The sequence below is a fragment of the Priapulus caudatus genome, unplaced genomic scaffold (genome assembly GCF_000485595.1).
Source record: "Priapulus caudatus unplaced genomic scaffold, Priapulus_caudatus-5.0.1 Scaffold1486, whole genome shotgun sequence".
NCBI lineage: Eukaryota > Metazoa > Priapulida > Priapulimorpha > Priapulimorphida > Priapulidae > Priapulus > Priapulus caudatus.
In genome coordinates this window covers 21,233-34,196 of record NW_014578547.1, presented here as the reverse complement: position 1 = coordinate 34,196, position 12,964 = coordinate 21,233, and the positions used below count along the sequence as shown (strand labels likewise).

At 44.2% G+C, this 12,964-nt stretch overlaps 1 protein-coding gene across 1 annotated transcript in view; it reads right to left on the bottom strand.

Annotated features, from left to right (window-relative positions):
- Positions 1-1,064: 1,064 nt before the first annotated feature.
- The window catches only part of LOC106816782 (homeobox protein Dlx3b-like), a 19,314-nt gene continuing 7,414 nt past the window's right edge, over positions 1,065-12,964 (bottom strand). Inside the window, exons 2-3 of the mRNA XM_014821406.1 lie at positions 5,801-5,823; positions 1,065-1,565 (exon numbers count right to left, since the gene is read on the bottom strand). Of these exons, the coding sequence (XP_014676892.1) occupies positions 1,065-1,565; positions 5,801-5,823 (524 nt within the window). The remainder of the gene's footprint in view (positions 1,566-5,800; positions 5,824-12,964) is intronic.

The window sequence follows — 12,964 nt, the reverse complement described above, 5'->3', positions numbered from 1 at the left end:
ATACATACACACATATACATATATATATTTATACATACATACACACATATATATATATCGTCCGTAGTTTCCGTAGTTCTTGGTTCCATACCAAATTTACATCACGCATAAAACGAAGGTATAACTTTATATAAGTAACTTAAAGAATAACGCGCTTTTCAAAGCAGTATGTCTGTACCCGTGAAGATCAGAGAGACGGAAACAACTGAACGTCCTTAGATAATTATTAGCAGGACTAATTTACAAATATGACTAATCGTTTACGCACTGTCGATGTGCACGTTATCAGAGCAATGATTTCAGAAAACTGGCTCTATTTATAAAAAAAATTATCCCGAAGCTTTTCGGAAATCTAACATACACTGCAAGTGAAATATTAAAACCTAAAATCCCATTAAGGATCCGGCTCTCATCCGGCATGGCGTCTATAATCCAAATTAGAATAGACACAAATTCGAAATGCCCAATTTCGTCATGTTTTCGCTACAAAATGGCGGACAGTTTGTTATCTGTGTTAATAAAGGCAGAATTGATAGTAAATAACGAATAGCGCGTGATAACTGTCATTCTGAATCCTAAAGTTACTATAAATGCCTAGCCAAGATTATTGTCGAAATTACAACACCAACCGTGTTGTGAGGTTAGTGTTATGAATCTGTATGCTAGAATTTGGAGAGAGACCTGCGGATACTGCCTGCTATTGCAAATGGAACAGTAAACAGCTTGTGTAAGGCACTCGTCCGTGCGTGCGCGCGCGTGTGTGCATGTGGAAACACACGATCGGAAGGCCACGATCAGTTGAACATTATATACTTAATACCTGACAATAAAATCGAAACTGTAAGACGATGGGGCGTCCGCCATTATGTTGCGTGCTTAGTACGGCTGCACACTGAACATGGCGACTAATATCGCGCCATCATCTCTGTCGTATTGCAATAGTACATGCTGTCTCAGAGCACTGGCGCACACACACATACACAACCTTTGGAAAATTCCCTTGTAAAAAATATCGTTGTATTATCGAATTTTAATATATATATATATATATATACTGTTTGTCGTTAAGGCGGCCCACCGTCCGTATGGCTACTGTGAGAAGGCGATATTGAGCCGGGTGTGGACGATCCTTGCTGTCCGTAGGACGGCATGTCATTGCGTGCGCCGGTGCTGCCGGCGTCGTTGCAGTGAGCGTAGCCGGCGTACACGCCCCCTGGTGTCGACGTTGCGTTCGCCGTGTTGTTCTGCGGTACTCCGTACTCGGGACCCCCTATCGACGCCGCGTAGCTCGGTCCGGGCGACTGATCGAGAGGGGCGCTGGCGTCGTTGTAGGCGCCCTGGAGGTGCGGCCACGGGTACTGCGGCGGCATGGGCCGGTACTCGCCCGGACTCTCGTTCGACCTGTCGGTACCTTGGTCCCAGGGCGACAGCGAGGCGGACGAGCTGGTAGGTGGATGCATGAGCGCGCTGGCAGGTACCATCGACGGTATCGGCTGGCCGTTCGCCTGCGCGTGCTTCATCACCTTCTTACACTTGCTGCGCCGATTCTGGAACCAAATTTTAACCTGGCGAAGAGAAAGGGGAGAAAATGCGATTATTTATAATGAATGAAATAATGAAATAACGAGGAAGTTAGTTGCTTACCACCACGCTAAAGTTCAGTGGGTGTCATGTCATAAGTGGGCGTTCAACCCATCGTGAGGTTCGACCCCATGCAGATTGAATTTTAATTGATTGTCGCATTAATAGGCGATAACGTTCACTCTGGCTCACACCACCATCTGCATAATCTTCATCGTCGTCTACATTATCATCATTATCGTCATTATCATCATCACCATTATCGTCGTCGTCATCATCATCATCGTCGTCGTCGTCGTCGTCGTCGTCGTCGTCGTCGCCGTCGTCGTCATCATTATTAATGTCATTATCATCATCATCATCGCCATCTTGTTAACGATCAACATCGTTGTCGTTATTGTCGTCGTCGTCGTCAACGTCGTCGTCGTCGTCAACGTCGTCGTCGTCGTCAGCGTCGTCGTCGTCATCAACGTCGTCGTCGTCAACGTCGTCGTCGTTGTCAACGTCGTCGTCGTCGTCGGCGTTGCATATATGTTCACTTGAGAACATAATTAATATAGCCGGAAGCGTATGACATAATAACTACTATGCCGACTAAAATGTTGTATGCGTTATTGTGTTGCGACCGTGCCCGTAGATAACCGATGATCCAACTGCGCTTGTCGCTGTAATCAAGTTTCTACATTATTATAATTGGATGTGATCGCCAATGATTCGTGCGCCAAGCGGTAGCGAAACCTTAAACTTAAAAAAACATTCAAACATTCAAACATTCAAACAAATATGAAGCTGGTTCTTCACTCGGCAGCAACCTGTTCTTACCGGTGTGTTATTAATGAGCTCAACTCTTTATTTTCGTAACGTGTATGCATTAAATAATGTTTGGATTTCCCTCAGCTTGGCCATTGCTCTGCCGAAACGCATACAGTATATTATTAACCATATACACATAGACGCGATATACGTGCGAATATACTATGCTATACTATACTATACTATACTATACTATACTATACTATACTATACTATACTATACTATACTATACTATACTATACTATTACTTACTAATATACTATATATACTTTACTATACTATACTATACATATACTAACTAGACTATATATAAATACTAGTATACTATTACTATACTATACGTTATGACTATACTATACCTATACTATACTATATATACTATACGTATTACTATATTAGTACTATACTATACTATACTATACTATACTTACTATACTAATACTTATACTATACTATACTATCTAGACTATACGTATACTTATACTTTTACTATACTATACTATACTATACATCACGTATAACGTTACTATACTATACTATTACTATTCACTACTATACTATACTAACTATACTGACTATACTATAAGCTATACTATACTTACTATACTATACTATACTATACTTATACTATACTAACTATATATCTATACGTATAATACGTATACTATACGTATACTAGTACTATAACTATACGTATACTATACTATACTATAACTATACTATACATACATACTATACTATTACTACTTACACTATAATATAATATAAAATAATATAATATAATATATAATATATAATACAAATATCTTCTACATATAACCAAAATAGAAAGATATGAAACTAGAATGTAGACCATGCATAGACATTCGCCACAATATGTCTGCGCGGGTAATGTAGTGAGTCCGCACTATACAGAGAGTTTTGCCGCCATGCGACGAGTCGGAAAAAACGGTCACATGATCGCTGCCGCTGTCGTTTCCAAATGCATCAACACCCGCTGCCGCCTTATACACGCTGTATGGACGACGCTGTACAATGCGTCCATAGTAATATAATTAGACTAATCGTGCCTTCATAAACTAAATTTACAGCAGATTATAGCTAAGACATTTGTTCTATGTGTTGAGCTAGATTTATAGAAACTGCAAGAAACAAGATTACAGCTGCGGCGAGTGGAGAGGTGGAACGCATGTTGATCTTGTGAATACAGTGGACAGACCTGTGTGTTTACACTAAGAAAGTGTACAATTTAAAAGCTATCAATACTGGCTGCGAACGATTTAGAGTTTACTTTCTAGAAATCTATGATACATATAAACACATTGTGTTATCTATGATCTCTGTTGATTCTGAGCTTTATGAAGTCTCGCTCGATGGGTTTTAATAATTAGTCAAGTATCTACCGCGCGGTATCGCACAGTTAATATTACGCACGGCTATGGGCAATAAGAAAGTTGTACAATTCAAACTTCATATGGCGGCGAAACATGATTGAGTTACCATTTCTAGAATCTAGATACACATAGACACATTCTTTAGCTATGAATCTCTGTAAATTTGGAGTTAATTGAAAGCACGATTAGTTCTAATTAGATGCTCGGACCATATGTACCGCTATTCCGATAACAGCGCTGTACTTAAGCGGCAGCGGTGTTGATACATTTTGCGAAACAACATGGAGTCACAATCCTGAGTTGGCGCTACTCTCTGTATATAGGGACTCTGTATATAGGGACTCTAGATGTAGGTAAATCGCAGTGACATCTAGCGGGGACATTATTATGGGTTACGGCCTCCAGGTAATTTCATAGCACAGGTGCAGATTCTTTTCAATCACATTCTGGATTGTTTTACTAACATTGCCATTATTACGATATTCAATTGATCCTTGCCCTCTGCACTGGTCTAGAACAATCTTTGTCGCACATCTATGGCGCATCGGAGACGAGCAAACTGTTTATAATAACGCAGGCACCTCTCGCGGATAACATGACTTGTAAATGGGACAACTCGTTTTATTTTATGGCACGTGACATGCTGTGCGCCAATTATAGTGCGGTAAATTTTTAAGACTTGTAATATAATATAATATAATATAATATAATATAATTATAATTATAATACATTAACAAAATAGCAAAATAATTATAATATAATAATATAATAATTAATATACATATACAATATAGTATAATATAATTAATATAATATAATATATATAATATAATATTAATTAATATAATATAATACAATATAATATGATATAGATAAATAATATAATATAATATCAATATAAGTATAACTATATATAATATATATATATATAATATAATATAATATAATTATAATATAGCTATATATAATATAATATAATATAATTTATAATATATTGCATATTAATATAATCGATAAATAATACTAATATAATATAATTAATAATACTAATTTATGTAATGAACGTATTTTAACCGTAAAGATAATGAAATAATATAATGCATATGTGTGTTGCTGTGCGTGTGTCGTGGTGCGTGCGGCGTGCGTGCGGCGCGTGCGTGTGCGGTGCTGCCGTGCGCGCTGTGTGGTGCGGTGTGTCGTGCATGGGTGTGTTGCGCGCTGCGTGTGTTGTGTGTGCGTGCTGTGTGCGTGTTGTTGTGTGTGTCGTGGGTGTGTGCGTGTCTGTACGGCGCGTCATTTTGTTCAATGTGGTGCGTGTGCGTGGTGTGTTCCGTATCGTGTACGTGCGCGTGGTGGCGGTGGTGCGTATGGCGTGTACGGGCGCGTTGGTGCGTTGTTACGTGCGCGGTGTGTGTGCGCGTGTCTGCGTAGCGCGCGTATGTGTGTCCGTGTGTGCGTGTAGTGTGTGCGTGTATTGTGCGGTCGTTGCGCCGTGTGTGCTTGTGTGTGGTGTGTGTGTGTGCGTGGTGTGCGTGTAGTGCGCTGCGTGGCGTGTGTCTGTGCGGTGCATGTGCTGTGTGTGGTGTGTGTTGTGTGTTGTTGTGTGTACGCGCGAATTGTTATGTGCTGGTGTGCGTGATGTGCTGTGTGTGTGTGGCGCGTGTTCGTGTGTCGTGCGCGTGCGCGTGTGTGCGTTGCGTGCGCGTGTGTGTGTGTGGCTGTGTCGTGTGGTTGTGCTGTTGTGTATGACGCGATCGGCCACTCCTGCCACGGTTTCTACAGTCGTCGTTGGATGTCGGCTCCCCGACAGAGAGAAAGGAATCCGCCGTATAGAGAAGATGGCAGGTATGGAGAGGATTAACGTAATCACGAGCCGTAACTACACCCACAGGAGCCGCCGCTATTGCCATCGCCAAAATGAGTGCTTCGGTTGGACATGCACAGTGGTACACGACCCTATAATCGATTTTTATTGTCAAGGAATACCGTATGATATACATTGCCTCACACACGCGCCTGCGTGAGTGTCGTGGCTGGTGTGAATGTGTGCGTGCGGCGTATGCTGCGTGCGTGCGGTCGCGTGACAACTGTGCGCACGTGTGTTTGCGTAGCGTGCGTCGCGTGCTGGCTGTGAGGTTGCGCGTTGTGGGTGTGTTCGTTTTATGTGTGTTTGTGTGGGTTTGTGTGGCGTGTGCTGCGCGTGCCGTGTGTAATGTGTGCTGGCGTGCGTGCGCCGCCGCATGTGTGTGGGGTGGCGCGCGCGCTGTGGTGGTGTGGTGCTTGGGCCTGTGGTGGGCTTGTGTGTGTGCTTGTGTGTGGGTCGTGTGTGGTGAAGTGAGGCGTGCTGTGCGCCATGCGTTGTGTGTGTGCGATGTGTGTGTTGTGTGTGTGTGTGTGTGTGTGTGTGTTGGGTGTGCGTATTCATGTGTGTGTATGGTGTGTGTGTGCGCGCCGTGTGTGTATGGTGGTGTTGTGTGTGTGATTGTGTTGTGTATGTGACGTCGCCGCGTGTTGATGCGCGTGGGTCTGTGTGCGCGTTTGTGTATGGCTGCGTGTGTGTGCGCGTGCGGGTGTGTGGTGTGTGGTGGTGTGATGTGAGCGCGGGTGGCAGTGCGTTCTGTGTGCATGGATTGTGGTGTGTGTGTGGTGTGGTGTGTGTCATTGCGTGCCGCGGTGTGGTGTGCGTGTGTGTGGTCGCACTGTGCGCGCGATGTGTGCGTGTGCCAGGGTGCGTTGGTGTGGTTTGGTGTGGTGTGGCTGTGGTGTCGTGTGTGTGTGTTGTGGTGGGAGGGTGGTATGATGTGTGATGTGATGAGCGCCGGCAGCGCTGGGGCTGTGCGTGCTTTGTGTGAGGTGTGGGGGCCTGGGTGCTGGGTTTGTGTGTGTCGTGGCGTGGCCGTCGCGCGCGCGTGCGTTGTAATGGTTGGTGTGTGTGAGCGTGATTTGTGTCTGTGTGCGGCGCGCGCGCGCCGTGTGGTTGGGTATGTGTCTGTGAGCGTGCTTGTGTGGACTGTGGTCCGTGCGCGTCGGTTCGGCGACGCGGCGCGTGGTGTATGGGTAGGTGCGTGAGCTGCATTTGTGCGTGCTCCGGCGTGCGTTCACGTTATTCATGCGCGTTTACTGTGATACATAACATATAACAGCTTACATATATAGAGCAATTCACATGCGTATTTTTTTTTGTTTCAAGCTGTACAACAGTGTCGTCTCAGCCTCGTTCATCGCACCTAACCTACCGTAAATAACCGTTACCGCACGAACAGAGTACTCACTGCACTCAATGATTAAACCCGATTGAAAGCCCTACACGCCCGACGTCTACCATCATTCGTCTCCCCGTTTCCCTTATTTTTTCCTTCCTCCTATTTTATTTCTTCTCCTCCCTCTCGCTCATCTTGTTTCTGTCTTTTTCTTCTTCTTTTCAGTTTCCATCCTTGACAGGTTCAGACTCTCATTCCATTCACTCCGCCCGTTCCTTTCAACCTCCATACCTCCATACCCACCACTTTCCTCCCTCTTGCCCCCATCTCCACCCCTCCCTCTTCCCCTTCATCCGCCATCGCGACCCCTCCTCCTCCTCCCCCTCCCCTCCCTTCCTCCTCGTCCCGCCCCTTCTCCCCTTCCCCTCCTCCTCCCTCGCCTCCTCCCCCTCCTCTCCTCCTCCTCCCTTCCTCCTACTCTTTCCTCCCCCTCGCTCCGATCCCGCCGCCTGCCTCCCTCCCTTTCTCCTCCCCTCCCCCCCCCCCCCCTCTTGTTTCTCGCGTCTCCTCTCCTCCTCTCCTCCTCCTCCTCCCCCACCGCTCTCCCCCTCTCCCGCGCCGTCCGAGACACAAAAGTAAAAAACTTTGTTGTCGTATCTCAAAGGCGCTGGAATTTCCGCTCGGCCATAAGCCTGATCACGCACGCCTGCGGCCACTGGGAACGAATGGCCGTCTGCCTTCTCCGCCGACGACGCCCATAAAGGCCAACGCAAACACGCTAGCGGAAGTGCAAACAAGACAACTACGCATCGTTGTTTTGGCGTAACGGATTTTCTAACAAGTTTCCTGGCTTGCTGTGCGACCATCTGGGTCAGAGGCTATGTTAACTCTTGCCGACACGCGGTGGTGTGCGTGTGTGTGCGTGTGGTGTGGCGTGTGTGATCGGTGATGCGTGTGTTATGTCGCTGGGTTGTGTGCGCGCCGCGCGTCGCGTGTGTGAGTGCGCTGCTGCCTGCGCGGGCGTGTGGTATGGGTAGTGGGTGTATGATGTGCGTGCTTTGGTGCGCGGTGTGCTCCCCGTGTGTGTGTGGTGTGTGTGTGTGCGCGGTGTGCTGAGTGGCGTGTGCGGCGGTGTGAGTGCGTGTCCGACCGGTCGAGCGTCGCCGGCCGAGTGTGTGTGTGTCGTGCGTGTGGTGTCACCGGTGCTGTGTGCATGTGTGTGGCCGCGTGTGTGTGTGTGTGTGCCTTGCCGAGTTGTTTTTTTTTTGTTTTTTTTTTGTTGGTTGTGGGTGTGTGGTGTGTGGTGTGTGTGGGTTTGTTTTTGTTTTTGGTGTTTTTTTTTGTTTTTTGGTTTTTTTTGTTTATTTTTTTGTTGTTTGTTTTTTTTTTCTTTTTTTTTTTTTTTTTTTTTTGTGTTGGTTTTTTTTTTCTTTTTTTTTTTTTTTTTTTTTTTCTTTTTGTTTTTTTTGTTTGTTCACGTTGTGTTGTGTTTTTTTGTCTTTTTTTCTGTTTTTCGTCCATGTCGTGCGGTGGGGGGGGGCGGGTGTGTGTGTGGTGTGGGTGTGGGCTGGGGTGGCGCGTGGCGGTGGGTGGTTTTTTTGTGGTGTGTGCGTGTGTGTGGTGGTGTGCGGGCGTTTTGCTTTGTTGTCTTTTTTTTTCTTGTTTTGGTGTGGTGGCAGGGGGTGTGTTTGTGGTTTGTGGTGTTTTGTTTTTTTTTTTGTTTTTCTGCTGTTTTGTTTCTGGATCCGGGGGCGTTTGGTTGGTTTTACTTTTATTTTTTGTTTTTTTTTTTTTCTTTTTTTTTTTTTTTTTTTTTTTCGTTGTTTTGTTGCTTTTTTTTTTTGTTTATTTGTTGGTCTGTTCTTCTGTTTTTTTTTTTGTTTTTTTTTTTGCGTGGGGGTGCGCGCGCGCGGCGGCTGTGTGTGTCGTGTGGTTTTTTTTGTTTTTTTTGTTTTTTTTTTTTGTTTTTTTTTTTTTTTTCTTTTTTTTTTTGTGTTTTTTTTTTTTTTTTTTTTTTTTTTTTTTTTTTTGGTTTTTTTTTTTTTTTTGTCGGTGTGTGTGTGGGTCTTCTTTTGTTTGTTTGTTTTTGGGTTTGTTTTTTTTTTCTTTTTTCTTTTTTGGTGTGTTTGTGTCCTTTTCATTTTTTTTTGTTTTTGGGGGCGGGGGGATGGGGTGGGGGCGTTGTTTCTTTTTTTTTATTTTGTTGTTTTTTTCTTGTTTTTTGTTTTTTGTGGTCGCGTGTGGTTTTTTTGTTTTGTTGTGGTTTTTGGTGTTTTTTTTTTTTTCTTTTTTGTGTGTGTGTTGTGTGTTCGGCGCGTTTTTTTTTTTTTTTTTTTTTTTGTGTTGGGGCGGGCGTGTTAGCGTGTGGGGCGGGGGGGCTGGTTTTTTTATTTTTTTTTTTCTTGTTTTTTCTTTTTTTTTTTTTTTTTTTTTTTTTTCCGGTGTGTGTGTTGTTTTGTTTTTTTGTGTTGTATTGTGTGTGTGTGCCTGCGGGTGCGTGTTGTGTATGGGGTCTGCGCGTGTTCGTTTCGGTTGCTGTGTGGTGTTTTGCCTAGTCGCGTGTGGCGCTTGGGGCTGGGGCGGTCGTTGGGCCACGCAGAGCGTGAGGGGCATTGTGAGGATCGGCAGCGCTCGTGCACTTGCGTGGCCCGGGGTGGTCTGTGTGCCGTGTCGTGTGGGACGTGTGTCTCGCTGCGCACACCTACTGCGGTAATCTCTCAGCTGCAGCGACCCGTATACGCTTCACGACAGTTATACTACGTTCATATTCTTTATTCCCGCAGGGTTTTTCATCGATTATGGGGGAAAATTGCTGTGCTGCTGTCGGTTGTGGGTGGCGGGTAGCGGGGGGGGAGGGGGAGAGGGGGAGGAACTACAAACTCGTCGCATACGTTCCTGTTTATATTAATCACGTATTCTACTTGAAATCACGTGAGAATTTTGAACGTGTTTACAAGATATCAGGTGCAATTAGATGCATTACGAGTTGACAGTTGGTGCGTATATTTAACGACACACACACACGCACTATATATATATTATATAGGTAATATGATATATATATAGTACTATATAGTGATCACATAAGGCCCTATGAAGTATCCAGAATATAACGGCATCACCTACCCACGTTCTCGAGATAGATGATTATATAATAACTAAATCCTAGTATAATATCTTCCGTTCTTACCCTCCCTCCCCTCCACCCTCTGCTTTCATCCTCCGCGCTCCCCCTCCCTCCACCCCCTCCACCCTCTCCTTTCTACCCCTCCTAACCTCCACCCTCCTCTCCCTACCCCTCCCATCCTCCCGGCCATACTGCCAGCATGGACTGACGCGGTTCCATATTCGACATCAATGCGCGCCGTGATTGTCGTTGGAGCTTAAAGCGGATGCTTCGCAGACAATGAAGCAAGCGACTTTCGGGCTGCAGAAAGCGTAAGTCGTTCTTTATTAGCGAAACAATTCCGGTGCTGGCAGGGCCGATAAGCCTTCCTACGCTTTCACCTGCGCACCGTCCGTCGGCGTGCACCCAACTTAATCTCTTATGTCGACATTTGCCATCTGAACGATGCACGAGTCGCCATTCTATGTTCATCACCGGCCGCGCGGCGATTCGACCGTTACCGCCTCCTCTCCCGCCTTCGCTCTGCGTGCAAGCGTTGGGTTGCCAAGTCGTCCGAGTGCAAGAAATCGCGGCGTGTATGCGCAGTCCGCGCCTCTGCGCTCGTCGCGTACTGTGACCGCGGCGGCGCGCGAGCGGCGGGCCATTTGTCGCTGTGCACGTCGTAATTTCTAAACATATATACGCGTTAATTTAATGTTTCTCTTGGCTTGAGAAATTCATTTTAAATATAGAATGAGGTGCACAAATAGTATACACTTCCATATAGTATCGATATATATTTTTGTTGGTGGTGTCTTCGTGTGCTGCGTGGCGCGCGCGTGCCATGTGGTGTGTGCGTGCGCTGTATTGTGTTGCGCGTGTCTGTGTGTGTGGTGGTGTGTGTGTGTGTGTGTGTGTGTGTGTGTGTGTGTGTGCGCGCGCGTATGTGTGTATATAATTTTGAGCTTGATATTATGTTTATTTTACTTAGTAATACTTTTACGACATAATATATTCACACATTTCACTTATCTCTACATTTCGCGAATTTATAACGCGAGTTCATCTGTGTTCGCGAAACATCAACAATTTCCTCACATAATTCCTAAAATATACGAGTTTCTCACATTGCGGTGGCTGTAAAAAAATTTCGGGGCAGATTAAATAATATTTTGATTAGCGTCCGCACATCAAAGCAAGTACCGATAGGTAGCTAGCAGAAACATTAACAACAATACCCACCGCGTATATATATATTGCCCTATGGCACACTCTAACATGTGAAGGGCGGTTTAACAAATAGGCCTGGCTGAACTAAATGTCGTCAAATTTGCCAAAAATAATTGATTTTAAAGGGTCTGCATTTTGCGGCAAAGTGCGTCAGCCATGGTAAATTGATAAGATAAAGTAAACAGCTAACCTATACGTGGAAAAGCGTATAGGTTAAAGTCAATTCATCGCGCATTGTTAGCAACACAATGAGCGAGCAGTTTAGAACAGAAATTCCAACACTAAACATATCGATTCGGCGATTCGGGGTTAATTTGTTTATAAATTACCGAAATCGTTTATGGCTTGAATCCTATCAGAGGGACTGGGGGAGTAGTGTGCGGAGCGATTACCGCCACGTCGCCATGATAGCAGGGATGACGATATCAGCGACAAATCATGTTATCAGCGGACAAGAGAGGGAGAGGGGAGTGAGAAAGAGATAGAGAGAGACAGACAGACAGAGACAGAGAGAGAGAGAGAGAGAGAGAGAGAGACAGACAGACAGAGACAGAGAGAGAGAGAGAGAGAGAGAGAGAGAGAGAGACAGACAGAGACAGAGAGAGAGAGAGAGAGAGAGCGTCGCTTTTATGATATGGCCGCTATTATAAAAATAAATATGAAACCAATTACATAAGATAAATAAAGGTATGCTACTATATATATATATACACTTATTAACTATACTACTACTATATACTACTACGTCGAGTAATACTGTATAGTATAGAAAGAGAGAGAGAGCAGAGCCAGAGAGAGAGAGAGAGAAACGCAGAGAGACGAGAGAAAAAAAAATAAAATGTCTAATTAGGCACAAATAGAACTAAGGTATCGCATAATTTTTATCACACAACACTTGATTATAATGATCATATTATATATTAGCCTTCTAGTGCCCTATATTTTTAATGGAATTACATCGTCTGGCGCGGCTTTTCCGGCATGCAGTTTCTTATTTACCTATATTCTAAGCTAGTGCTACACTACACGGGTCATACTATATACACTGTATGGATTATATATAGTACTTAATAAATTATATTATATATCTATATATATTCAATATCATTTAACTTGATACTATATAGTAATTATATATATATATTATTATATACCTATAATATAATTATCGATATTATTAGTTCTTCCTGTAGAGCTGACATCTTGCTAGACACTCTTTTCTGTATTATTATTGATTATTTTTATTATTAGTTGGAGTTAGAGTAGTAGTAGTAGTAGTGTAAGTCGCGGTACGTATCATCTTAAAGAAAGAAATGTGTCGCCTTCGTGTCAGACTTTATTGTTGGCCACCTTCAAGATATTTCTGCCTTCACCATGTTCAAGCCGATTCGCAAAGCAGGCAGGAAACCTTATTAACTTGTGTGGCTTGTCCATCGAAATCTTCCATCGTATTCCCCTACGTATCTCAATATTAATTACGCTCTGAGAACTAGTAGACAATCGATAACTTTAACATATCACAACCCGATGCGCGCTAAACACTGTGTCCATCCGACGTTAAACGCCACGCATCAACGTCAGCGCTGTGATCGTCGACAGATTTAGTCGGAGGTTGAGAGGCAACGTTTGCGGGTGGAT